Below are 24113 nucleotides of genomic sequence, written 5' to 3' on the forward strand. Positions count from 1 at the left end.
GCAGCTAATTGGTTACGCTGCATGGCTGATTGCAAGAATTTACTTTCACACCTTCCCTGCTATCAGTTACTTGTATTCCCAGGCCCTGTAACCCAGCTGTACATGGGGTAGCCAAATTTGCACTCGACTGTAACTCTCCATGGACCTGGTCTATGCCTCCTAATTCTCTTGTTCACACTTTGGAGGCTGACTTGTAACTGAACTTTGTTGATTGAATGGATTACTGTGGTCGTTTTAAAGAAATTCCCAATGTCAGATAATCACTTGTTATTGCCCTACACAAATAACTTACTCTTAATCTAATACATTGCACTCTTTTATCTCCAAGGGGCTTGCATTGTAATTAGTGAGGTCCCTTTTTTTTTTTTGCATAAACTCATAAAAGCATAGCGACTTTTCTGCACCTGATCCTTACCTCAAAGCAGGTCGCACCTGAATTGGGCAATCGTTGGCCTTACTCAACAGTTTTATCTAGTGGGCTTTCTTATAATTAGCAAAATGGGTGAACTCTTTCTGTATAAAATTAGATCCATGTTGGCATGTTGCAAAGAGCACTTGCCCAAACAAAGTGGCACAAGAGCTCTCAATATTTGTTTGAGACTGGGACTAGATTTTAGCTAAGTGGGCTCGACAAACAATACAGCTGGGTGGGGTAAGGTGTTATTAGAGCTAAAAACGAGTGGTCTTGGTTAAAGCAGGAGCATTTTATATGGACTCAATCCTATGGAATTACAAATTACAGCGTGTCTTTGCTCTTCACAACAAAAACTCTAAAAAATAATTTGGGATTTTTTTTTCCTCAGTCATGATACTTGATCAACGTGTCAAGAAAATTTTTAGCTGTCCACAGGCTCTCTCTCTCTCTCTCTCTCTCCACTTGACAGGTCAGTTCATAGCCATGTCTCCAGCATTGTTTTTTTTTGCATGGAGTTCGTAAGGACTAACGATATTCAAATGGTTGGTAACCATAACTAATTAACCATCCATATATACATAAAAAAAATAATAATAATAAAAATTAACCATCAACAAGTTAGCAACTCAGCTGATAAACTCACAGTAACTGCTTAGCCTAACAACCCCAATTATAACCTCACAGGAGGTGACCAACAAACAAGATTAATACAGGCTTAATTATGAGTTATATGAAGAGAAGTACTGCCGTACATGTTTCATTTATTAAGAAGCCAACCACTGAATTTTACTCTTTGATTTTAATGAATCATAAAAAATCAATTAGATTTTTCAAAGATGGATATATACCCACTTCTTTATATTTCCTTTTCAATCTTTCTTACTAATAGGAGGAGAAAAACTAATGAATTAATGGTGAATTAAAACATTGAAAATTAGAAACTCAGGCACGTCTGTGGCGCTTGAGCACGTTTCGTTTATCTTAGGGTGATTCATTGTGGATGGGCGGTTTTCGATGGGGTTGCTCATAATCCATGACTACCACGTCATCGTGGTAATTGTTTTCCTTTTCCTGAACAGAATCTATAATCTCTTCGGCAGCGTGGGAAGCAGATCCTAGAACCGACCGTGCTTGCCGCTCCAATCCCTACACAAGCACCAGACGAATTCATTACAACACCATCCACCCGACCCATGAATTTTCCACCCATCGTCCATTCCACAAATTGCACCATTTCTTCTAGCTATACTAATTAATTTCTCCCTTTCTATATATATATATATATATATATATTCTCCCTTTCTATATATATATATTTATATTTATATTGTTCTTACTTAATCATGGATTCTCAAGTTTCAAGGTGAACACTAGCTTGCTTTTACCATGCATATACAAGCACGTCACATGATATACACATGGATGCGGACATCATATGGCCTTGCCAGCCTCAACATAAGGACAATTTCAAGGAGATGGACCATGTTTCTTGGTCGCCATTACTGCATACACATTAATCCTGTAGCTTAATGATTTTTTTATCACAGACAAATCTTCGGAAAAGATAAAATGCGAACATGGTGCAATTTACCTGTATATATTCTAGTTGCTTGTGGCAAACCCACCTGAGAAGAAGACATTATTATCTCAATTAACCCTGCACATCCCCATTACTATCAATGATGATGATGATAACAATAAAAGAAGATGAAGAACATTTCAGTATAATATATAACAAAATCGATAGCCGGAGTGGTGATACTTCTCAGTTAAAAATGTTATCTCTGATGTACAATAAACAGGAGAGCCAGGCATTGGCAACAAATACAGTGCAACTCTGTACTGTGGTGAGTTGTTAGAAGTTATATTGAGCAGTGATGTATATATGAGTTAGACAGATTCTTTTAATAAGGCTGTATTGCTTCTTCATTCTATTAAGTATGAAGCCACTTTTTTGGAAGTTCCTGGACTGGATGTCAGTTGAAGACGCAAAACCCAAGCTCAATGAGAGAAAAAGAAGGAAATGAGGTGGGCAAAGAGAGAATAAGGGTGGGTGTAGTGTAGTTCATCAGTTGTGAGAGGGAGGGTGTGTCTTCGGCGGAGAATAGTCCAAATTAAACCCCGGATATTGGCCACTTTTCTTACGAGGCACACGCCGTGGAACCGAAACAAGAGACTCGGTTTGAACAGCACCTGATATCTTTACTTTCTTCAGAGAAGCATCTGAACCCTTTGACTTCTCATGGGTGCTTGCACCTTCCCGGCACTTGTCCATCCTGGTTTCCCCATTTTCTGCTTCTTGTTTTGGTCTCTGATTTTCCTCTGGCAAGTGAAGTTTCGTCGTCGATGGGATTGAGGTCTTATCAAGTTTGCCCTCCTTCTCCAGATCCTGCTGCACCACAACCAGAGATGATTAATTATATTAGCTAGAGAAGAGTTGGACCTCTCTCTCTATATATATTCACCTAGTGACCTTATAAAACAAATTGAAACATTTATTTTTGCACTAACCTTGCCAGAAAGGCGAACTTGGCTACGGGACTCCAATAAGACGATGCCTCGGAGATGGCGGGCATCGCATGCACAGATGGAGAGACAATGAAGGAATAGGAATGGGAGGAGAAGAGAAGGCATGTTTGACATGACGAGATCAGATTTCTTGACTGTTCAAGGGCTAGAGGGTAGCACTAGCAGCTAGCTAGCTAGCTAGCAGTATTTATATTTATAGTTAGAGACTGGAGGAGGAAATTGAGCAATAAATGCAGGTATTGTAGGTAGTGAAAGAGGTTCTCCAAGAGAACGTGGAGGTGTATGAAAGATGAGACCTGAGGAGAAGAAAAATGAAGATATGTGGCGCCTTCTATGTCTCTTCCCTCCCTCTCATGTTTCAGTCATTTGGGACCCAAGACAGAGAATATACCCCCACCAAGGAAGAAGACGATTTTAGGCTCCTGGTGTTGGCGAACATATGCAGGTGGAACTTGGAAGGAAAAAACAGAGTCCGAAAGAGAGATTTTTCTTTGAAATAACAAAGGGAAACAAGAGGAGGATTAAGTTATATATATGTACAGAAAATGAAATAACAAACAAAAACAAGAAAGAGAGAGCTTGCCCCATTTGTTTCAATCGATGAGCTCCTTTCCTTGTCTTTGTCTTGGATTTCTTTACAAGTGTATGCATGATTGTGGCTCCGTGTTTGTTGCATGCTCTTAGAAATAGACTTGCCCCCCCTCCCCCTCCCCTATTTTCTTGAAAATCTTGCTACTTGGTTTATTAATCCAAAGGCGCCATGGTAGAAAATCTCTTCTAGCTAGGATGGATGACAACATCTATGCTATGATGCATCCTCTTCCTCGAAAATTGGTGTATATATTGACTCGGCTCACATCTTCTTCCCCTAGGGATTGTATATCAGATTGTGAGACGCTTTAAGCATTAGTTCCCACACCAGCTGCCTTAATTACTTGGCCTCAGTCATTCAATGGGTTGTTGTTTTCTGAAACTAGAAGTTTGAATGACCATTCCGATCGAAGCTATAGAATATGCGTCCTAAACACAGTTGGTTGCAGTATAACGGCTTCAAATGCCGTTCATCAATAAAATATACTGTCAGAGCACCGCCTGTGACGATTGGTCCAGGATCGGAATGAGATCATCAGAAATTTATATTAACACATTCTGTGCATGAAGCCGTCTATGACATGCAGTCCAGTCCAGTCTGTATATCCAAGTTGAACGTCAAAATGTAAATTAGTAAATATAAAAGATATACAAGACTAGTGTGACTGCACTGTGGTCGCAGGAAATCCTTTCTTCCGTGGGACAGGAGAGTCCCCACTCCCCATTTACTTTTTACTAGTTAGTTTTTACGCAGTCAAAACTCAAAAGCAAGTAGGACCGACAGAAGTGTGGAGAGTGGGGATTGAAGAGAGAGAGAGAGAGGAAATGGGAGGCAAAGCTGCATGACCAACCTCCTTGTGCACCTCAGGTGAGGGACATGAGAGGGAGAGACCCCCAACCTTGCAGTAATCCAGGCATGCACGCCACGTGGAAAGGAAAACTATGCTATTATAGCCACGTGGATATGGGACCGGATGCCTTCATCTGGTCCCAATCACCATCGTTGATGTTAGTTTTGCGTGTTTGTTTGTTTTCGGGGTCTATGTCGGCTTGGAGCGACGGCGCGACAAACTCGGTCCCGGGAGGGCTCGGGATTCGGGACTCTGCAGGGGTTGACAATCAGCTGACGGATTCATGTCTTGGAAAGTCGAAGCATCCTTGGTCATCTCGGCGCCGTTGTCTCCACGCTGAGGTGAACGTTACCATGCACAACCCCAGTTGATGTTATCATGTTATAGCCAGATCCAATCAGCCAAACCCAGATCGGTGATAACCGAGTTGTTGTGGGGACTGTGGAGTTGCAGCTGCTGGGGCGGGAGTACCAACATTTGGTTCTCTCTCTCAAATGCATTGCACCGTGAGGCGACAGTTGACACTGGAAGCTAGGTTGGGTGGGTGGTAAGTATTTTCGCACTGCCTAGATCTGTTGTCCCACTCGCAACTACTGATAAAGAAGAACTAAACTAACAATCTCTCTCAGATAAAGACACAGTTTTGTTAAAGCTTTTGACAACTACCATGTCGTCGTTTGGCGTCACAGATTCAAATATTGATCAGTTTTAGCAATTGAGTTGTGAAATGAATGAATTCACCAGGGATGGTGATTATGCCTTGTATTTCTACAGTTGGAAACCAATAAACCGCGCGCCCATATATAATCTAGTTCAGATTTTTATTTGGTTTCTTTCATCTAGCGAGGTAGGTTATGAGGATTGTGTCTCGACCGGTGATCCTGAAGAAGCGGTATTGGGTTGATTGCAACTCACAATCTCAATTCCCAACATACCTTCTAGGTTGCTCTTTAACTGAAGTTACAAGTTCAATCTGGAGTGGACACATTAGACTTGGTTTTCTGATTATTTAACCAAGAAATATTTCAAGTGATGAGAAAAACTTTGGCTGTCCACGTTCTACATCCTGTTCTGTCTACAGGGCTCACCCTGCTGCGTGATGACACGTTAATTCTAGGGACTCCATGCAGCAGTATCAGTGGTGGAGGCATGGCTGTGTGGATTAACATATCCACGTCGAGAGAGTTTGAAGTTTTTTCCTCTCTCTCTGTGATTCACCTGCACCGATATATGATTTGTCTGAGAGATAGGCATTATTTATTTATTTGTCCGAGTAGGAATCAATCCTACGACCAATTAACCGTCATCCAACTTATCCAAGCGTTGTTTTTCACATAACCATGAATTTACTATGCTCATGGAATACCCACAAGCCATCAGAAATTTACACCCAATCCCCAAAGGTAAGAAAGGTCTGAAGATTTTATATATAGGCTTCAAATATTAATATAATAATAGGTGCAAGTGCAACTTGACAGCTTGGATTCAACTCCTAGCCCGAGTGGCCCAAGCAAGCAAATAAATAAACAAATAAAAAAAGGATTCAGTTGGTTTATCATCAGGGTTACCGTTGATCATGTCAACCCAGTCAAGCGATTTGATTGGGTTGAGCAGTAAATCAATTTAATATTTTAGTTGATTTTTCATAACTTGGTTCAGAGTTTTGGAATTTCGCTCTTTTTTTCAAGATACTATATATTAAAAAAATAAAAATATGTTATAGAAATACTAAATATTAATAAAATAATTAAAATTAATATATCAAAAATAGTCCTAAATTTTATATAAAATCATCACGGAGGTTCCAAAATTACTGAAATTTCCATAACTCAAAACCTAGGTTTTAATGACAGACGATCTTTTCTTTTTCAATTCAAGGCATTGAAAAGAGAATCTTAATTAGGGACAAAAGAAAGAACATACAAAAGGTGTTGGTATGACTCAAGAGTAGTGCACCTAGAGATGTAAATTGCATTCTATTAGCAATTTACATGTAGAAATGGGATTTCCTTATACGGGCAAGAAAAAAGCAATCCACCGAGGAGAAGTCCACCTTTTGTTAGTTAAAGACTTAAATGTGTGCTTTTTATTTTTCTGGGTGGATTTGGAATTAAAATTGCAAGTTTGGAATTGGACCGTTGGAGTTTTAATTTTGTGGTTTTGCCGTGTTGGGTCCTTTTTGCAGTATGGATTTGGAAAAAATAACTCTAACTCTCGGCCTTCAGAGAATCCTTCGGAAGCGCAGAGCAGAACATTCAACAAATGACTTGACAGCCGGTTCGGGCTCTCTGGATTATTCACTATTATAATTAAGCTGTCGTGTAAATTAAATCCATCTCGATCGGAAAGCTACAAGCCCTCCCAAACAGGCACCAAGGCTACGCAAGTTGTCTTCACACTAGCATATATATTTGAGTTTTGAGAGCAGGCAACCTGGAGACAAACAGACAGTGGATCGATCGGAACAAAGGTGGAAAGCATCCTGATATTTCTCTTTGTAAAAGGACGGAATGAAATGATGGCAACACGCATTGAAACATTTTCATAGCTAGCTAGGGAAGGGGAACTCGAGATATCAAGTACACCACCATCTGTAGAGAAGTTAATCGAAGCGCAGATTTTTTTTAGCTAGGTTAAGTTAATTACACGATGGATTTCTTTTAATTGTAATAATCTTTTCGATCGGCTGAGTTTAGTTTGTGAAAAGATTTTTGGTAGGATGGGATGAAAAAGGAACAATGAGTGGAAAATTTTCAGATTCCATTGTTTTGGTTGCAAAAGGGAAAATAGTGGGGAAATCAAACCTAATAACACTAATTAATTAATTAATATTTTTATTATCTTATATTTTACTATAAATTACCTATTAAATATTAATATCTCATTAACTAGTTTTATAATAAATTATTTTATTAATTAATTTTGAAAATTAATTATTAATCAAGAATTAATATTTTAAATTTTATTTTATAAATATTTACTACGAATTATAAAATTAATAATTTTATATGTTATTCTTAATTATTCAAAATTTTTATTATTGATTTTTATTTAATCATTAATTTCAGTAATAATAAAATATTTATCTATTTATTCATTAATTACTTTTCTAATTAATTATTAACTTTTTTATTGTTAATTACTAATTAGTTAATTAAACTTTTTATTATTTATTATTTTATTATTAGTTATTTAAAATTAATAATTAGTTAATTACTTATTATGATTAATTTATATTTGAATTTTTATTATTTTATATTTTATTATTAATATTATATTTTATGAATGCCTATGACTTCATTAATAGTTAATTATTAATTATTTTGTTGTTAATTATTAGTTACTTAATAATAATTTTATGATTTATAAGTTATTAATTAGCTAAATAATTATTAACATTAATTAATATTTTAATTTTTAGAGGAAACTTCATTTTCACACTTTATAATTTTTTACTTTTTGTATGGTTGGCAACAGTGAAAGTGGGGTATTGATGCGAATTCAAAGGGGGATGTGGTGTGCTAGTAGGGATGCAAATAGATAATTGGATTCAAATCAAAGTATATCCAAATCTGATCTGATCGGATTTCACAAACATTGATTCAAATCATAATCCGTTAAGGACATTGGAATATGATCCAATTTGATTTATTTTTTTTAAATTAATAATTTATTAAAAGAAAAAATATAACAATTTATATAAAGAAAAACAAAAAATACAAGTATTTTTTTAACTATTTTCGTTATATATATACATGTTTTTCTATAAAAATTTACAACAATGCAATACAAACATATTTAAAAAATAAATAAATAGCATACACATGTGCACACACACATATATAGAATTCTTTTGGATTAGATAAGGGGTGACTCGAATTTGATCCATTTTAACCAAATCCTATTGTCCAATGATTCCAATTTGAAAGGGAGTATATCCAAATCTAACAAAATAGGATTAGATTTCGAATATCGAATCATGATTTGATCCATTTGCGTGTCTATGTGTTAGGTTAAGGTGTTGAAAATTTTAAAATATTGTGAACGCTAGGTGGAGTTAAAATTTATGGGGTGGGTCTTAATCAAAATTTTCTTAATTTTAATTAGTCTACATTTTATTATTAATATTTGGGTAAATTACAAAGACCCCCCTGTACTATGGGGTCTGTGACAAAGACCCTCCTTTACTTTGTTTTGCAACGAAGACCCCCCTGTACTATGACTGTGAGACAAAGACCTCCTTTCGTTAGCCTTCCGTCCAAAAAGACCATTGCAATATTTTTTAATCCCCATATTTCCCTTGTAATAACCATTATGATGAGAAAAACATTGTTCATCTTCCCCGACCTCACGATACACTAACAACAGCGGCAGTAATCCCCTCTACCTCATATTCCTTCACATTTCTCTCTCTCTCTCTCTCTCTCTCTCCCTCTCTCTCCCTCTTTCTCTCTCCCCCCGATCTCTCTTCTTCCCCTTCCCCTTAACAGCATCGGGATTGAACCCATTTTCACGAGTTTGATGCGATTGCTTTGAACGAGTGAGAGGTGATACAAAGCTAGTGCCGAGTCGTGCCGAGCCCACTCGCTCTCGGACTAGAGTAGGTGCAGAAGTGGCGGCAATGCCCCTAACACCCCTATCACCGTTTTGTTGTCATCATCAAGAGCCAGGCTGAAGAGGGCACTAGCCGGTGATGTACGAGGGGGGGGGGGGGTAAAGTAGTTAGTTGGGTTCATGCATGTAATAGGGTTGCGGTGCCAAAATCTCAACCTCGATTGTTAATCTGTTGTCGACCCATTTGTTAGCTTTGGATTTCAGCTTCAATATTGCTTCTTTGCTGAAATGAAAGATCCTCTCACTTAGAGGGGCATTGACAGAGAACATCACCTGGGGACTGCCCTCAGGGAATTGAAGCACCGCAAGAGAACCGTTGACAAAATTGCAGTGAAAATCCAATGGCCTCGTGAGTTTGTTGACACCCCTACACACCTCGACAAAGGCGTTGAAGAAGTTCCAGAAGGACGTATTGTCAGCCACCGTGTGGTTGACAGTGCACCTGATGAAGATTCCGTTAGCGAGCTCAGTCACCTAGACGGCGGCTATGGGCTTGAAATTGCTGTCGTAGCTGATGGTGCGGTCAAAGGCGAAGAACTCCTTAACGGAGTCTAGCACATGGACAAGAGAGAGAATGTCACGAATGAGGAGGTGAGCAATGTTGGCATGGAGAAAGTCGATGCTAGCATCATTGCAGGCAATGTAAACGTAACCGTCATCATAAGTTGCGAGACGGCCAACGAGGGCAAGAAAATATATCAGAGTCTTGGAAAGGTTGCGTTTAAGAAGAGAGAGAATAGAATCGATGGGAAGAAGACGAGTGTAAAAGAGGCCCTTCTATATATAATGGCAGGAGAGCATAGGGAGATCAAAGACGGAAAGCTTGAGTAATCCAAGCGAGGATTCCTGTTCTGGGAACACAATGCATTTGGAGATGATCGTAAGAGAAGACGAGGAAATCATTTTGTTCTCTCAATGTCTCACCCTCTCTCTCTCTCTCTCTCTCTCTTTCTCACAACTCTTTGCCTTTAGCTCAAAAGCCCTGAGAGCCCTGGGGAACGATAAGGGAGGGGTGGGGGTATATAAAGGGGAGGATGAACACATTTGGGTTCATGCACTATGGTAGTTAGTTGTTGTTGCTACTTTATCCCCCCTATACAGCCTGGTGCATGGGTTCATGCACTTTCACCGACCCCATTGTACTTTAGCCCCCCCCCCCCCCCCCCATCACCGGCCAATGCCCTCTTCAATCTAGCTTCTACACTTGCTCTAATCCGAGATCGAGCGGGCTCAGCACAACTCGGTGCTAGCTTTGTATCACCTCACTCAATCAGAGCAATCACACCAAACTCATGAAAATGGATTCAATCTCGACACTGTTAAGGGAAAGGGGAAGAAGAGAGATTAGGGATGGCAATTTCGTAGGAATTTTTGGGACCCAACCCAGCCCTAATAGGATCCGTTTATCAAAACCCTATAAGGTTTTGGACGGGTTTGGGATTTTAGACTAAAACCCTATAAGGTTTGGGTTTTAACTTTAGAGTATCCGATACCCGATACCTGGGATGCACAAATATGAACCTATTATATTATATATCATGCACAAATTTATAAATTTTAAGTACTAAGATAATTATTTTATTATTAATATTTTATTTGTATAAATTTCTTGGGATTAAAATCATCATTTGATGTCAATTTGGATTTGATAGATTGTTTATTTAATTTAGTTATAAAATGCTAATTTTAAATATTATTTCTTTTAATTTTTAGTTGGAATTGTTAATCATATATATATATTGATTGTTTTGATGAATACAAAAATTAATAAAATCTATTTTATTTCATTAAATAACACAAAAGGCGAGATGACTTAGTGCCTTAAAGTAGTGTTAAGAGATTTGATATTAATGTATCGTGAGAGTGAGAGTGAGAGAGAGAGAGAGAGGGAGAGAGAGGGGAGAGAGAAATGTAAAGGGATATGAGATAGAGGGGATTACTGCCATTGATATTAGTGTACCGTGAGGTTGGGGAAGATGAACAATGTTTTTCTCATCCAAATAGTTATTATAAGGGCAGTATGGAAATTAAAAATTATTGCAATGGCCTTTTTAGACAAAAAGTGAACAAAAGGGGGTCTTGTCTCATGGTCATAGTACAGGAGAATCTTTGTAATTTACCTTAATATTTTATTTTATTAATAATTATGACTTAATTAATAATTTTAATATTTTAATTTTTTCCAAATTAATTAATTGACTAATGTTTTTATTATTTATTTATTAAATTATATATTATTAAAAAATTAATAATTTATTTATAGGTCATGGATCTAATATTAACTCTTAGAGATGCGTTAAATAAGGTAATTTTTTTCGCAAAGAGGCTGGCGGACAGCAGTCACAGCACTACAAGTGAAATATAAAATAAAATATTTTAAGAAATACATTTTTCACCAAATATAGCTTATAGGCTGTCGTGTGAACCCATTTCGGAAAGTCAAAAGCATCCTTACTATTAGTTGTCTTCACTCTTCACCTCTTAGAGTACGCACATTGTCTTCACCTCTGCATACTTTGATTTTTGATAGCAGGCAACCTCGAGAGTCGAGACCAGAGAGTGGAACAAATGTGGAAAGCATCCTACGGAAGGAACGGAATGATAACAAATTGGCAATACGCAACTATTTGTTACTAAAAAGGGCGACAGACACCCTCTTGTTTGGAAAACTACTATTTCTAAACTACTGCAGGATCCAGCAGATTTCAACTCATTGAAACATTTTCATGGTGAGGGAAGGAGAGCTCGAGATATCAAGCACAACACCGTCTATAGAGAAGTTAATCAAACTGCAGATTTTTAGCTAGTTTAAAATTTTAAATTACCAGATGGATTTCTTTAATTGCAATAATAGTTGTTTTCTGATCTCAAACTATATTGGTTTTGTATTGGATTTCTGGGGAAGGGCCATCCCCCTTAAATAGGCCCCATTTTATCCTACCGAAAATAAAAAATAAAAAAAAAAAGACCTCATTGAAACATTTCAATGACAGATCATGCACCCAAAAATCTTGTAAGTTTTACCAAGAAATGCTAATTTAATTGTTCCCACTTATCGAAATCCATTAAAAAGAGTAAAAGAATGGCACCACTGATATTCCACATGATTGGGATGAATGAATAATAAAGGAGCCATCTAAATGCTATACTTGTTCTTTGAAACTATATACAGATTACGACTGTACAACTTACCGTTGTTGGGATCCTTGTATACTGGAATCTGGAATTATTAACAGAGGGAAGGGCCAATACGAGAATAAGGATAAAGAAGACATTGAAATTTGAAAATAAAGGAGAGGGGGCTGGGGGAGGACAAATTTGAAGGGAATAACCTTGGCTACAAGCCTACAGCATATTCTGGTCCCCAAATGTGTTTTCTCCGCTGTAAGTAACATAGAGAAATCCATCTTCATCCTTCTTCTCGTCATATATTGTCGACATTATAGCTCCTGTAGCAACAAAAAACAAGGTATTAGCTTTTGATGTCAAAATTACAAGACTCACAACTCTAATGCATAAACCTACATTGGTTTTTAATTTACGGTTGAGTGGGGAAGCAATATAAAATTGTCAAAATGATACCTGTAGGTGGGAGGACATTGTCTACAAAAATGAAGATTGCCTTTTCTGCACTCAACTTGATTCTCTTCCGTATTACATACACAAATTGTCCCACCGTCAAATCAGCAGGAACAAGGTACCTGAAATTCTCTTACCCAGGTTATTAGAAAATGAAATTGGATTAATTTAGATATGTGAGGATGACTACTATGAAATTGTCAAATTCCCCCAACTCTCAGCATTCAATATTTACCAAGACCCTCAATACTGATACAATATGACACATATCAATGATTTGAAGTTTGAACCTTGGTTTCCATTGTGATTATAGTAGTAATCCTGTTTTAGGACTTTTTTCATAAAATCAGAAGAAACTACTGAGCAATTCAATCTATTCTTAAAAATGCAAATTAGATAGATTAGCTAGAATAGTCACAAAGCAATGAGATGAGACAAGACAGCAAATACTAGATATGACAATAAACCAAAAAGGCACCGTGTATTGGGTACATCACCCTCTCAACATGTAACAATAACCAGAACGATAGCTCCACAACATGGCAAAGCAATCTATTTCCTAAGCATTCTTCCACTATCACCACCACTAATTTTGGGAGGGTGTATTGGGTACATCACCCTCTCAAAAATGAATACAAGTCAATTTTCTACTTTTTTCCCAAAAGTAATAGCCAAATCAGATAATAGAAACATAAACACAAGAAAATGAAGCAAAACAACTAGTAGCATACTTACTTTTTCTTATCAATGTTTGGAATATCACTTCTCTCAGCCTTCTCCACGATCACCTTAAATTTATAAAGCCAGTGCCACTAAGTTAGAATGGGATCTAGAGGAGTACAAGATGATAATGAATAGTAAGTAGAATTAATTGTACTTTGATAAATGAAAGCCCCAAATGACTGTAAAAAGAAAATTAAACTAACCAACCACAGAGAATTTGCTCTGTTTATCAATTAAAGAAGGAATTTTAATAAACCTTTAACCTCTTGCTACTAGCAAGGAGTGAAGATGGGATATTAATTCAAGTTATGGAGTCAAGTTGGCTACTTCCAAATGTTAGATGGGGTTATGGCATAAGAGCTGCTAAAGATATAAATGGGCTTTAAAATACAAGCAACAATGGAAAACCAAATGGAACAACTTTTAGTTGATTAGACAAGGGAGGAATAGGATAGGAAAGATTAGTGAAGGATGAAAGTTCAAATATGAAAGAAGAGTGGAGAACCACACCTACCCTTCTGCACTTTCATTATTTCCCCCTACCTTTCCTTCCTTGAAAAGCAATATGCAGGCACATATAATTCATAATCCTATGGAGAAAGCTCTCTCCTTCCCTATGTATATGCATAAGATTCATAACCCCACAGAGAAAAGTTCTCTGACACATTTGCTAGTTGGGTTATCTAGAGAAATCTAAATGAAACAGGAATCTTGCACATTGCACCTTGTTTTTGGCCAGAGAAAGTGGTCCATGTTCCTCTCTTTAGGCTGTGTTTGTTTTGATGGGAAAAGTAGGAAAAGGAAAGGAAAGGTAGGGAAACCCATACAAGGTTTGTAAAGGTTTCCCTACCTTTTCCCTTCCTTTCCCTACTTTTTCCTTTAAACCAAACATAGCCTTAAGGTATACATTTAAACCCAGTCTTGTGTCCATAATAAGACATTCTTTATGGACCTCTTTTAACAAAAATAACCAATCCAAAAAATAAAAAAAACAAAAGAAAGAAAAGAAAAGAAAAGCCATATCCCAACTGTACAGTTAACGGGACCAGCTACATGAATCCTGTTTTGCTATTCCACAATATATTACATGGTTAAATTGTGAGCCTTCAACTCATTTTTGACCGCTTCAGCACATATTCTTTTTAGTTCATGCCATAGTTAGACCTTTTAACTTGCATCAAATCACTTCCTAGTGGTGCAGTATTTTGTCTTCTACGTAGGCACTAAAACCATAATCTATCTTCCCTCATTTTACCTTCTATCAGGGCAACAACCAACTCCCCATGAATAAGCTCACTGCTACCCTTCCTGAATTTTGCCACTAATCCATCTCAACATCCACATCTCTACTACAGTCATTTTCTGAATAAGTTGCCTCTCGGCAGCCCAAAACTCTGCCCTATAACATGTCTGTGGTTTAAAAGAGAAAACATATGAAATGTACACTTACTGCATAAAGTGCAATGGAGGTGTACACCGTTCTATACAACCCCCCCCTCCCGTACTAGAGGTGTACTCGCATGATTCCATGCTCTACAGCATGCCTTAAAGCATTCACCTAGAGGCACAACATACACCTCTAGCACCTTTTATAACACTGTTATAAATACATGTACTCAAGGCAGACATTGTTATTCTACTATGGCTCAAAGAGAACAGAAGACCAAAAAACACATGGTTGATGTAGGGAAAATACACAAGGATTTATCATCTAATAGAAAATAAGGAGATATGGAATTAATCAGAGCAGAATAGCAGAAGGAAGATTCATGGACATGGGGATATGAAGAGCTGAGAGGAGCTAAGTTGATTTTATTTCAGTTCAGTCTCATCAAGGAGAAAACTTTTCAAGAGATAAGAAGTACTTTTAAGCTTGTACATTGTTCGCTAATGAGTTAAGCATACAAACTGCATCCAGTGAAGTTAACGCTGCATGCCATGGCAATGACCAGTTGGTGCAAGAACCAAATGCCAAATCTAAGATTTTTTTTTTTTTTTAATTTCTATGCGGGTATGGATCATAGATAGCTATTAACTGATTATTTGACACAGATTTCCTAGTTGGATTGAAAGCTTGTTTTCCTAGTTATTGTAAGAGTTAGTTTTCCTAATTGGATTAGGAGTTAATTAGAAAGTGAAGAGTTATATTAGTAAGTCAACACTGAAATGACTAATTGGTGCCTTAGGGGCCACTGGATAACAGCTGAAGTGTCTGGACTGAATGACTTACTGATTTGCCTTTTAGTGGATAAAGTAATATAATAAAATATTTGATGTATGGTAATTAAGCCAACTTCAGCTTCAGCCACGAAAGATATCATAACCTCCTTTGTAACTTATCCACTAAAAGACAAAGCTATGCACAATTCAGTTCAGCCACTTCAGCTGCTATCAAATGGCCCCTTAGTGAGGAATAGTTGACAAGCATGAGAGCATGGGCTCAAGTCTGAGTCTCTGAGAACAGCCACTTTATGCAAAAAAGTGCCAAAGGTCTGTATCCAATCCACCCATCCCTAGAGGCCAAGACCCCAGATAGCTAGGACCAACATTGGGTAATAGTCTTTTCATATATAAATATAAAATTATAAATATACAGAAAAGCATTAAAATCTAAAGTGTTTAGCTGGTCAACTAGCAATAGGGTGTCCTAATTGCATGGTCGGTGAGTAATCAATGTAGATCTTAGATGCTAAGGTGGTCACTAGTAACACATTGCCTACATTGGTTGCATATATTAACAGTAGATCCAATATCAAATGGCAAAGTCTTTTGACAAATTATTTTCTATGTATTGCATTCCAAATACATCAAAATGGCAGTATGACACTTAAATGCGTTATGCAGTTGAGTTTCTCAAATATCATGTTACAATTCTTTGCTTTAACCACAGCTAACAGAAACATAAGAGAAAGGCAACATCAAGCATCAATTCAACAAAGATATCCAAATATCTAAACGTCCATGAGAAATGAAATCAGGAATTAAAAAAAATGGAAACAGCTAACAAAATCTCCGGCCAACCCAAAGTCCCAAACAAGAAAGCACAAAGAGGACGTGAACCAACGATTAAGTTCCAATTCTCACCGGAATCCTGTCTGGATATTTCTCCCTAATTCTAGCAGCCTCAGCACGCCTCTTCTCTAAACACACATAATCAAGAAAACATCATTCTCACGACATTGGAAATAAAGGAACAGACTAGAAGACAAGAATCCAGTAGATGACCAATACACACAAAGACCAGCACATACCAAGGTCATGATCCTGTTTGAAGTAGCTTTTTGCCATTTCTTCTTGGAACTACAGTGAAATAAGAAATTAAGCTTTTAATGGAAAACCATGTTTTCAAAAAGGAGATTAAATATCGAACAACTAAGAACAAGAACCAGCAAGAAAAAGAATCTTGATATCCAAAAATATAAATATTTTCATAAAATAAACAATATAACAAGTCAACACAATAAGTGAAAATTACAAAACATGAACCCTAATTTAGAGCTTCAACATGCACAAACCTTATTAATTAAACAACAAAAATGAAGAATAAGAAAGACAGTGTTGTATTACTTTTCTTTTAAAACAGAAAGAAAAACAAAATTAAGCATGAATATCTGCCTCAATTAAGCAAAAATATAAACAGAAAAAAGAAATTGCACAAACAAGAAGTTCTGGCTAAAAAGAAAATCTGCAAAAATCCTAAACTTCTAAATAGGTTTGTTTTATCGACATCAATGTGAAACCCAGGCAGTAAAAAACAATAACAATAACTAGCTGATAAAATCTTCAAGAAGAGAATACGATCAATACTTTTAACAAAATAAAAGAAAAATATGGATAAACACAAATTAGAAAACTTAGTAACAAACACCTCGTCATCTCAAAACAATTCTCAATTTATGAGTCCACAGAGTAATCTATCATCGATGAAGTACAGATGGAAACATGTAAAAACAAAAAAGAATAAAAATCAAGAAAATAAAACATAGAAACCCTAACCTCTTAAAAGGAAGAACTGAAAAAGAAGTACAAAACGAAAACTCCACTTTCCCTGAGCTCTAAAGCGAGGAATCTGATCGTCTGAAGATAAAAAAGATGGCGTCTTTGAAGTTCTCTCTCAGTCTCTCTTATTCATCTTCCTAAAATTTTTTATTAAAATAAATATAAAAATAATAATTAGTCCAACCGCAACGGCGCTACGTATTATCCACGCTGTGGCCTTCTCTCTTATTTATTCCATCACAAGTTTTCTTTTTTTTTTTTTTTGATAAGGGTATGCGGGCCCACCTGACACTTCAATTGAAATTTTCATTTTCTTTTGCTTTTGCTTGTTTTTGTTTGTATACGTATATATATATATATATTTTTTGCCTATTATTAATTAAACTATTATAATTTTGACATGAAGTTTGAAAAGAAAAAGCAATCCTATTTGTACCTTTAGATGGTCCTACAAAAGTGAAGGATTATGATGATATTGATATCTATGGGCCATGTGATGAGAGCTAAGGTTCACCGCATTTTCCCATTTCTTTTATCAAACTATATGACGTCAATCAATCCGGAATCGCGAACCGAGTAGCACGCTCATCGTAACGATCGTCCGGATAAATTTATGACATCATAAATCATATAAAAATATTAAAATACAGAAAATAGATATAATGTAAAAAGATCTAATAACCTTATGAAAATAATTAGACATATATACTTTTTTTGAAAAAAAAAAAGGAAAATGGAAACATCTTCAGAATTGTACATTAGACATAGTTGCATGGTTGTATTTGATGGCCAGCTGGCCTTTACATGCACCGTAGCCTTGTTTAAGTTTTTATCTGCACATGAACAAAAGAAATGGAGCTGTATGTTCCTACTTTTTCCTTCATGCTTCTCCAATGTGAATCGGAATCCGCTTCATATACAGCGCGTCTCACACCGATCTCACAGTTACATCTTATCCCTATAAAAAAACATTTCCCCATAAATAATAAATATAAGTGTACGGCCAGGATACGATGTGAGATGCATTCTGTGAGGAACAGATCCAGACTCCTATGAAACTGCTCCACCCATTCGATTGGATATTCTTGATTTGTTAGAAGCTTTTGCTAACTTGCTAGAGTCCGTATATAAAGTGATAGACTGCATATATGCATTTATAGCTCCTTGAAGCTTTGTAGCCTAAGTCTGCCCAGCAAGTCTGTCCTCAACAATGATTTCACCAGGTGTGTTTGAGGATGAGAGCTCGTCTTGCATTTCCTATATAAGGATCAAATGAACCATCGATTTGTAAATTGTTGATGTCATGGATCTATAAATTAGTGGGTCGGGAATGTTATTGATTTGTTTTTTTTTTTTTTTAAAAAGATTTTTTCATTAACAAAGATCACCTTTTCTTTTTCATCAGTTATTTATCAAATTATGCATCTTAAAAAATCTTGGGGAATTGATCAGCGAGAGATTCTGTAATTTCATTGTTGTAGAGACAACTATAGTCCTAAATAGCCACACAAACATTGTGGGTGAGAGATTTTATTTCAAAAACCCCTTTCTGGAAGATCCAGGGATTGGCCTGCATACGACAATCCTCTTGTTAACGGTCGAAAGAATGCTAGACAACTATGTGAGCATACCATAGTAGGAGATTCCAGGGGAATCATTTTTAATAAAAAATAATAATCTTCTTTCAATCATCAACACTTTTGTCATGAAAAAGTTTTTCAAGTAGCATTAGAGACAATCATTCCATTGCATTTCTGCACAAAAAATGAATTGTCTTCTTAAGTTTTGTTGTTCGGATTATCATCCTCCAACAAAGAGAGGAAATCTATAAACACCCCATTTTTGTGACCGTTAGCCTTTTTACAGCACTTTGAGCTTCAAGCATGCTTCAATTAACCTCTAATATGACCTAAGGGTCATTTTTTAAATTTTAAAAAGTTTGGATTTCAAAGATCCAAAACCTTAGGTATACAGAGCCAAAAATCCAAATCCAACGACATCATGATCACCCAAATCCGATACCATTTACTCCCTTCATTTTAAGACACGAAGCCATAATCAATTTCGATTGTCCGATTGGAGTCATTTTGATCCTAAATCTCATCTCATGTCAAATTAGAAATCCAAGGCCATAAATACTTAGAGACCAAAAGTCCAAATCCAATGACACTAAGATCACCCAAATCCGACATGGTTTACCCCTTCATCTTAAGACCCAAAGCTAGAACCGATTTCAAACGTCCCATCAGAGTCATTTTGATCTTGAAACTCATCTCACGTCAAATCAGAAATCTAAAACCATAGGTATGCAAAACCAAAAGTCCAAATTTAGCAATACTAAGATCACTCAAATCCAACACCATTTACCCCTTCATCTTAAGATCCAGAATCGGAACCAATTCTGATCGTTCGATCGGAGTCATTTTGATTATGAATCTCATCTCATGTCAAATCAGAAATTCAAAACCATAGGTATGCAGAGCCCAAAAATCCAAATTCAGCAACATCAAGATCACCAAAATCCAACATCATTTACCCCTGCATCTTAAAACCCAAAGCTAGAACCGATTTCAATCGTCTGATTGGAGTCATTTTGATCATAAACCTCATATTACGTCAAATTAAAAACCCAATAACATAGGTATATAGAGCCTAAAAATCTAAATCTGAGGACACCAAGATCACCCAAATCCGACACTCTTTACCCCTTTATCTTAAGACACGAAGTCGGAATCAAATCCAATTGTCCAATCAAGATTATTTTTTCATCTTGAACCGCATGCCACAAAAAATAAAAAATCCAACCTTATAGATGAATAGGGCTCGAAATTTTGAGTGCAATGATTCTATGATCATCCAATAATGACACCGTTAACCCCTCTATCTTGAGACCTGAAGTTAGACTTGATCAGGGCCCTCCGTCTAGAATCCTCTTCACTACAACTTGGAACCTTAGGACCCACATGACCAAATCTTTCTTCCAACCTCTAGAACCATATTAAAATTTAAAATTTAACCAATTAAGGAGCCTCCAAACAGTCAAAACAATTACCTAAGCTTGAAATGTTCAATTTAGGTAAATTGGTAAAAATTTTCACTTATTGCCTTGATTGATTGAGAGGATTTCTCCCAAAACTGTCTTGACAGTCATTTCCCTCAATCAATCTTGATGATGCACGATCTGGCCGGTCTTAGCTGTTGATGATCTTGCCTCCGAAATGAGTAACAGGGACCTGAAACGGGAGGAGAAGAGAAGCTCCGGGGAAAATCCGGCGTAAGGGCTCCGAAGCTCAAGTTAGAATCCTTCAAAGGCAAGAATAACCAGATAGCGCGAAAGTTAGCATACCTCGTCCCTGGGGGGGTAGAAGCCTTTTATAACCACCTCGCGCACTCACTTCCAGACCTCCGTCAGGTCGGGCATGATTACTTCTGAACTCCTGCCAGTTCGGGTGTCATTTCCTCTGGTCGGACAGAACCGTCACTGTTCCTTTTGTCGGAGCCGTCTCTGCGGCTAGTGACGACGGTTGCAGGTGGCGGTGGCAGGAAGCCGTTTGAAATGCGGCTGTCAAGCGTCAGATCCCAAATCAGTCAGGTACGTCGCCCTTGGATAAAGACGTCCTTGGTGTTGGGTACGTTTGGCTGGCCTGGTGCTTTGGAAGTGAAGTGTTTGGAGTGGCGAGCGAGGTGCCATGAGTTCGGTTTGGAGTGTTCCGAGCTGTCACGGGTCAGCTCGGGTCAGCTTTGTGAGGCTTGGGGCCCAGTATAGTTCGTGCTCCTTGCAGGGAGCTCGGGTTCTCAGTAGGGAGCTCGCTCTTAACAGGGAGCTCGGGCTCCTAGTAGGGAGCTTGGATTTAGGGAGCTCGGGTTCTTAGGGAGCTTGGGCTCCTAGTACCGAGCTCGGACTTAGGGAGCTCGGGCTCCTAGTACCGAGCTCGGACTGAGGGAGCTCGGACTTTTGACACGGAGCTCGCTCTTAACAAGGAGCTCGGACTAAGTACAGCGGTCTGGAGTTCGGGCTCGGTAGTGAGTTTGGACTGGCTTCCGATGCTCGCTTTGGGTGCTCCACTGTCCCGAGCTGCTTGCCTTTGCCACGTGTCGGGCGATCGCGAGGTCGGGCCAAATTTCCCTTCATCAATTGCCCCCCACTCCCTGCGACAACGGTTCCGTCTTGGCGCGGGGAGTTTGCAAGGTAGCAGGAGGGTTTTGGTCCGTGCTGAGCGCGCTTGCTCTAATTTGATTTTCGCGTTTGGGAGTCGTGACGGCAGTTGTTCGGGAGTTGCGCTGCAGACGCTTTTAATGCGAGGAGACGTGCGCCGTTACCTCGTCAGTTTCGGGGAGACGCGTGTCGACACCTGTCCTCTGACAAGACGTGCGCGACGTTCTGTCAGTTTCGGAAAGACGTGCGCCGATTGGTCTTGGAAGACGTGCGGCTTAGCGCGGCTGTGGGCCGTTGGATTGGCTTCGATCTGGGCCGTCACTTTCCGTACGCTGTGGATATAAATAGTGCGCGGGGGGGGGGGACCCGTCCTTGCTACTGTTGTACATCTTGAGCTCGCGCCTTAAGTTTCAGCTCGCGTCCAGGCTTTTTCAGCTCACGTCCCAGGTCTTGCTTGTTCGAGTTCTCGCGGTCTGCTTCAGTCTTCCTCCCGGGTGAGTATTTTGGAATCCCATTCCGTTTTGCAATGTCTGGTTTGGAGGGTTCCGACTGTTCAAGCGGGTCTGATGTGGGTTCCACGAACCAGTTTGCGTCCCATGGTAGTTCAAGTGAGCCCGATGTAGGTCCTGAGGGAGGGGTCGGGCCTACCACCCGAGGTGCTTCGGGTAGGTCGGCATCCACCTCCCGCCGTGGCCGGGTTGTAGATCAGTTCGGCCCTTCGACCATGACGCTTGAGGAACTTCAAACCCTCGTAGACTACTATAATTTGCTAGTGAGTACGGTTATTTTATCCCTACGGGGAGCTTTCCTTGGGAACATGGTCCTGATGAGATGGTGATTTTTCGGGAACAGCTCGCCGTGGGGCTGCGACTGCCCTTCCACCCTCTTCTTGTCGAGGTCCTAAACCACTTCGGTGTGACGGTTGGCCAACTACACCCGAACTCTATTTGGAACTTAGTGGGAACGATCTCTTTATTTTGCGACGAGAACTTCCCTCTGGACCTAGAGATTTTTTCTTCTATCTTAATGTTGAAAAAGCAAGTGGGTCCCCTTCCTGGGCGTAGGCGGGCATACTACCTGTCCCCTCGCCCGGGCTTCAAGCTCTTACACGGACTCCCCAATAAGGTCCCGGCGTGGAAGCGGGACTATTTCGGGGTGCGAAGTGCGATGGGGTGGCCGTTTCAGACCGGCTGGGGAGTGGCTTGATGAGGAGACGACGGAGGGCCTCCGGCAATGGGCGCGGCTTGGGCTGGATTGCCAATGGTATCTGACGGAGGCCAAGCTTATTGCTGCGGGCCTGAGTTCGGGTAGGTTCTTTCCCTAGTGATCTTGTCTTGTTCTTCGCTTACGCCTTACTGATGCCGAACTCCTTTTCGCAGGTACAATGGATTCTCGAGGGTCACGAGGTGCGCACTTGTTCGAGGGGATGAAGAGGAGAAAGCGGGTGGCCAAGCGAGCTCGCGCCGAGCCATCCAGGGCTGCGGAGCTTGAGGTGCCGGATTGCCCGGCAGAGGAGCCCGAGATGGTTCCTCCTATGCAGGGGCTGGCGGGGGCTCCTTACGCTGAAACCACACACACGGGGGCTCCTTATGCAGAAACCACACATACGGGGGCTCCCGCCTATTCCGAGTCCGCTCATATGCGAGCTGGGCCGTCGGGCTTGGAGGCCCCGGGGGACTTCAGAAGCGTGCTGTCGCCCATGCATGCTCTTCAACGGAGTAAGGAGGCGATGTTTCCTGAGGAAGTTGCGGCGTGGACTGAACTTCCTCTGCACCAAGTGGCCTGCTGTGCCGTTACTCATGCCATGGTGGTAAGTGATCCCTTCTTCAGTGCTTGGCTTCTATTTTTTCATTCGTTTTTCTGACCTCGTTTTCCTTTGATAGGTGAACTCCTCCATTCATGCCTTGGCGAACCAGGTGGAGAAATGCTCGCGGCAGGCGCGAGCTGCCGAGGAGGCCGCTCGGACTGCCGAGGAGAATGCTCGTGCTGCTGATGCTGCTGCTCGCCGTGCGCGATCTAGGCAGACGAGGTCTCAGAGGGACGCCGAGGCCATGGGGGTGGTGGTGCAGCGTATGGCGGAAATGAAGCAGGACCTGGAGCACCAGGTCGAATATCTTCAAGAGGATATCAGGGAGAGGACTCAGATCTTCTCTCAAGGCATTGAAGACGCGAGGAAGAAGGCTGTCAGTGATTACATCGCTTTGCCGGATTTCGATGACCTGATGGTAGACTCCTACAGGAGGGGTTTCAAGCTAAGTCGGTGGATGATCCGGAATACGTACCCCGATCTTGATACCAGTGCCATATCCACTTTGCGCATCACTCCCGAGATGGCAAGTGCCGCGGATGCCGAACCAGACTCCGAGGGGGAGGCAGGTCCTTTGGGCGTTGTCGGAGAGGCTTCTGATAACGATGAAGTAGCCCCGGGCTTGTGAAATGAAATGAAATGAAAAGAAATGTACATATCTGTTTTGAAATGAAAAAGTCTTTTTGTTCATGTACTGGTGTCTTCGAGCTATGTTTTTTGCCGAACTGACCATTTCGGTCCCTCAATTTATTTTATGAAATGACTTCGGCGTACTTGCCTTGGTGGCCTACAGATAGTACCTTCTCAAGTTGACAACGTTCCATGCTCGGGGTACTTGTTTACCTTCTA

The 24113-nt window shown here is 39.5% G+C and overlaps 2 protein-coding genes and 1 pseudogene across 4 annotated transcripts; all 3 read right to left on the reverse strand.

The window, feature by feature from the left end:
- Positions 1–1613: 1613 nt before the first annotated feature.
- On the reverse strand, positions 1614–3541 carry LOC104602315 (uncharacterized). Of its 2 annotated transcripts, none has more exons than XR_016070942.1 (3): positions 2927–3541; positions 2609–2804; positions 1614–2072 (listed from the first exon to the last, which is right to left on the reverse strand). XR_016070942.1 is itself a non-coding variant. In XM_088886801.1 (3 exons), exons 1-3 carry the CDS (start codon positions 3056–3058, stop codon positions 1957–1959), a joined length of 447 nt encoding a protein of 148 aa, XP_088742927.1. In that variant the 5' UTR covers positions 3059–3541; the 3' UTR covers positions 1614–1956. The 2 variants fall into 2 exon arrangements, 1 of the variants encoding a protein (XP_088742927.1); XM_088886801.1 differs by having other exon boundaries at positions 2609–2807.
- A 5091-nt stretch (positions 3542–8632) lies between these two features.
- On the reverse strand, positions 8633–9976 carry LOC148804333 (putative acetyltransferase At3g50280; annotated as a pseudogene).
- A 2021-nt stretch (positions 9977–11997) lies between these two features.
- Positions 11998–17475, reverse strand: LOC104602316 (autophagy-related protein 8f-like). 2 transcript variants are annotated; one of them, XM_010265949.3, is made up of 7 exons: positions 17299–17475; positions 16554–16602; positions 16387–16442; positions 13315–13367; positions 12583–12701; positions 12333–12449; positions 11998–12220 (listed from the first exon to the last, which is right to left on the reverse strand). In XM_010265949.3, the coding sequence occupies exons 2-6, from the start codon at positions 16588–16590 to the stop codon at positions 12346–12348; spliced, it is 369 nt and encodes a 122-aa protein (XP_010264251.1). In that variant the 5' UTR covers positions 16591–16602; positions 17299–17475; the 3' UTR covers positions 11998–12220; positions 12333–12345. The 2 variants fall into 2 exon arrangements, with proteins under 2 accessions (XP_010264251.1, XP_010264250.1); XM_010265948.3 differs by having other exon boundaries at positions 11998–12449; positions 17299–17471.
- Between the last annotated feature and the right edge of the window lie 6638 nt (positions 17476–24113).

This window comes from Nelumbo nucifera, chromosome 1, assembly GCF_055504915.1.
Source record: "Nelumbo nucifera cultivar China Antique chromosome 1, China Antique-T2T, whole genome shotgun sequence".
Taxonomy (NCBI): domain Eukaryota; kingdom Viridiplantae; phylum Streptophyta; class Magnoliopsida; order Proteales; family Nelumbonaceae; genus Nelumbo; species Nelumbo nucifera.

Coding starts and splice junctions, on each gene's coding strand:
- LOC104602315 (XM_088886801.1), bottom strand. CDS start 3,058: ATGTCAAACATGCCTTCTCTTCTCCTCCCATTCCTATTCCTTCATTGT. Junction 2,808..2,926: donor AAGTTCGCCTTTCTGGCAAG/GTTAGTGCAAAA, acceptor GTTGTGGTGCAG/CAGGATCTGGAGAAGGAGGG. Junction 2,073..2,608: donor GAAGAAAGTAAAGATATCAG/GTGCTGTTCAAA, acceptor GGGGATGTGCAG/GGTTAATTGAGATAATAATG.
- LOC104602316 (XM_010265949.3), bottom strand. CDS start 16,590: ATGGCAAAAAGCTACTTCAAACAGGATCATGACCTTG. Junction 13,368..16,386: donor AATATCCAGACAGGATTCCG/GTGAGAATTGGA, acceptor TATAAATTTAAG/GTGATCGTGGAGAAGGCTGA. Junction 12,450..12,582: donor CAATGTCCTCCCACCTACAG/GTATCATTTTGA, acceptor TTGTTGCTACAG/GAGCTATAATGTCGACAATA.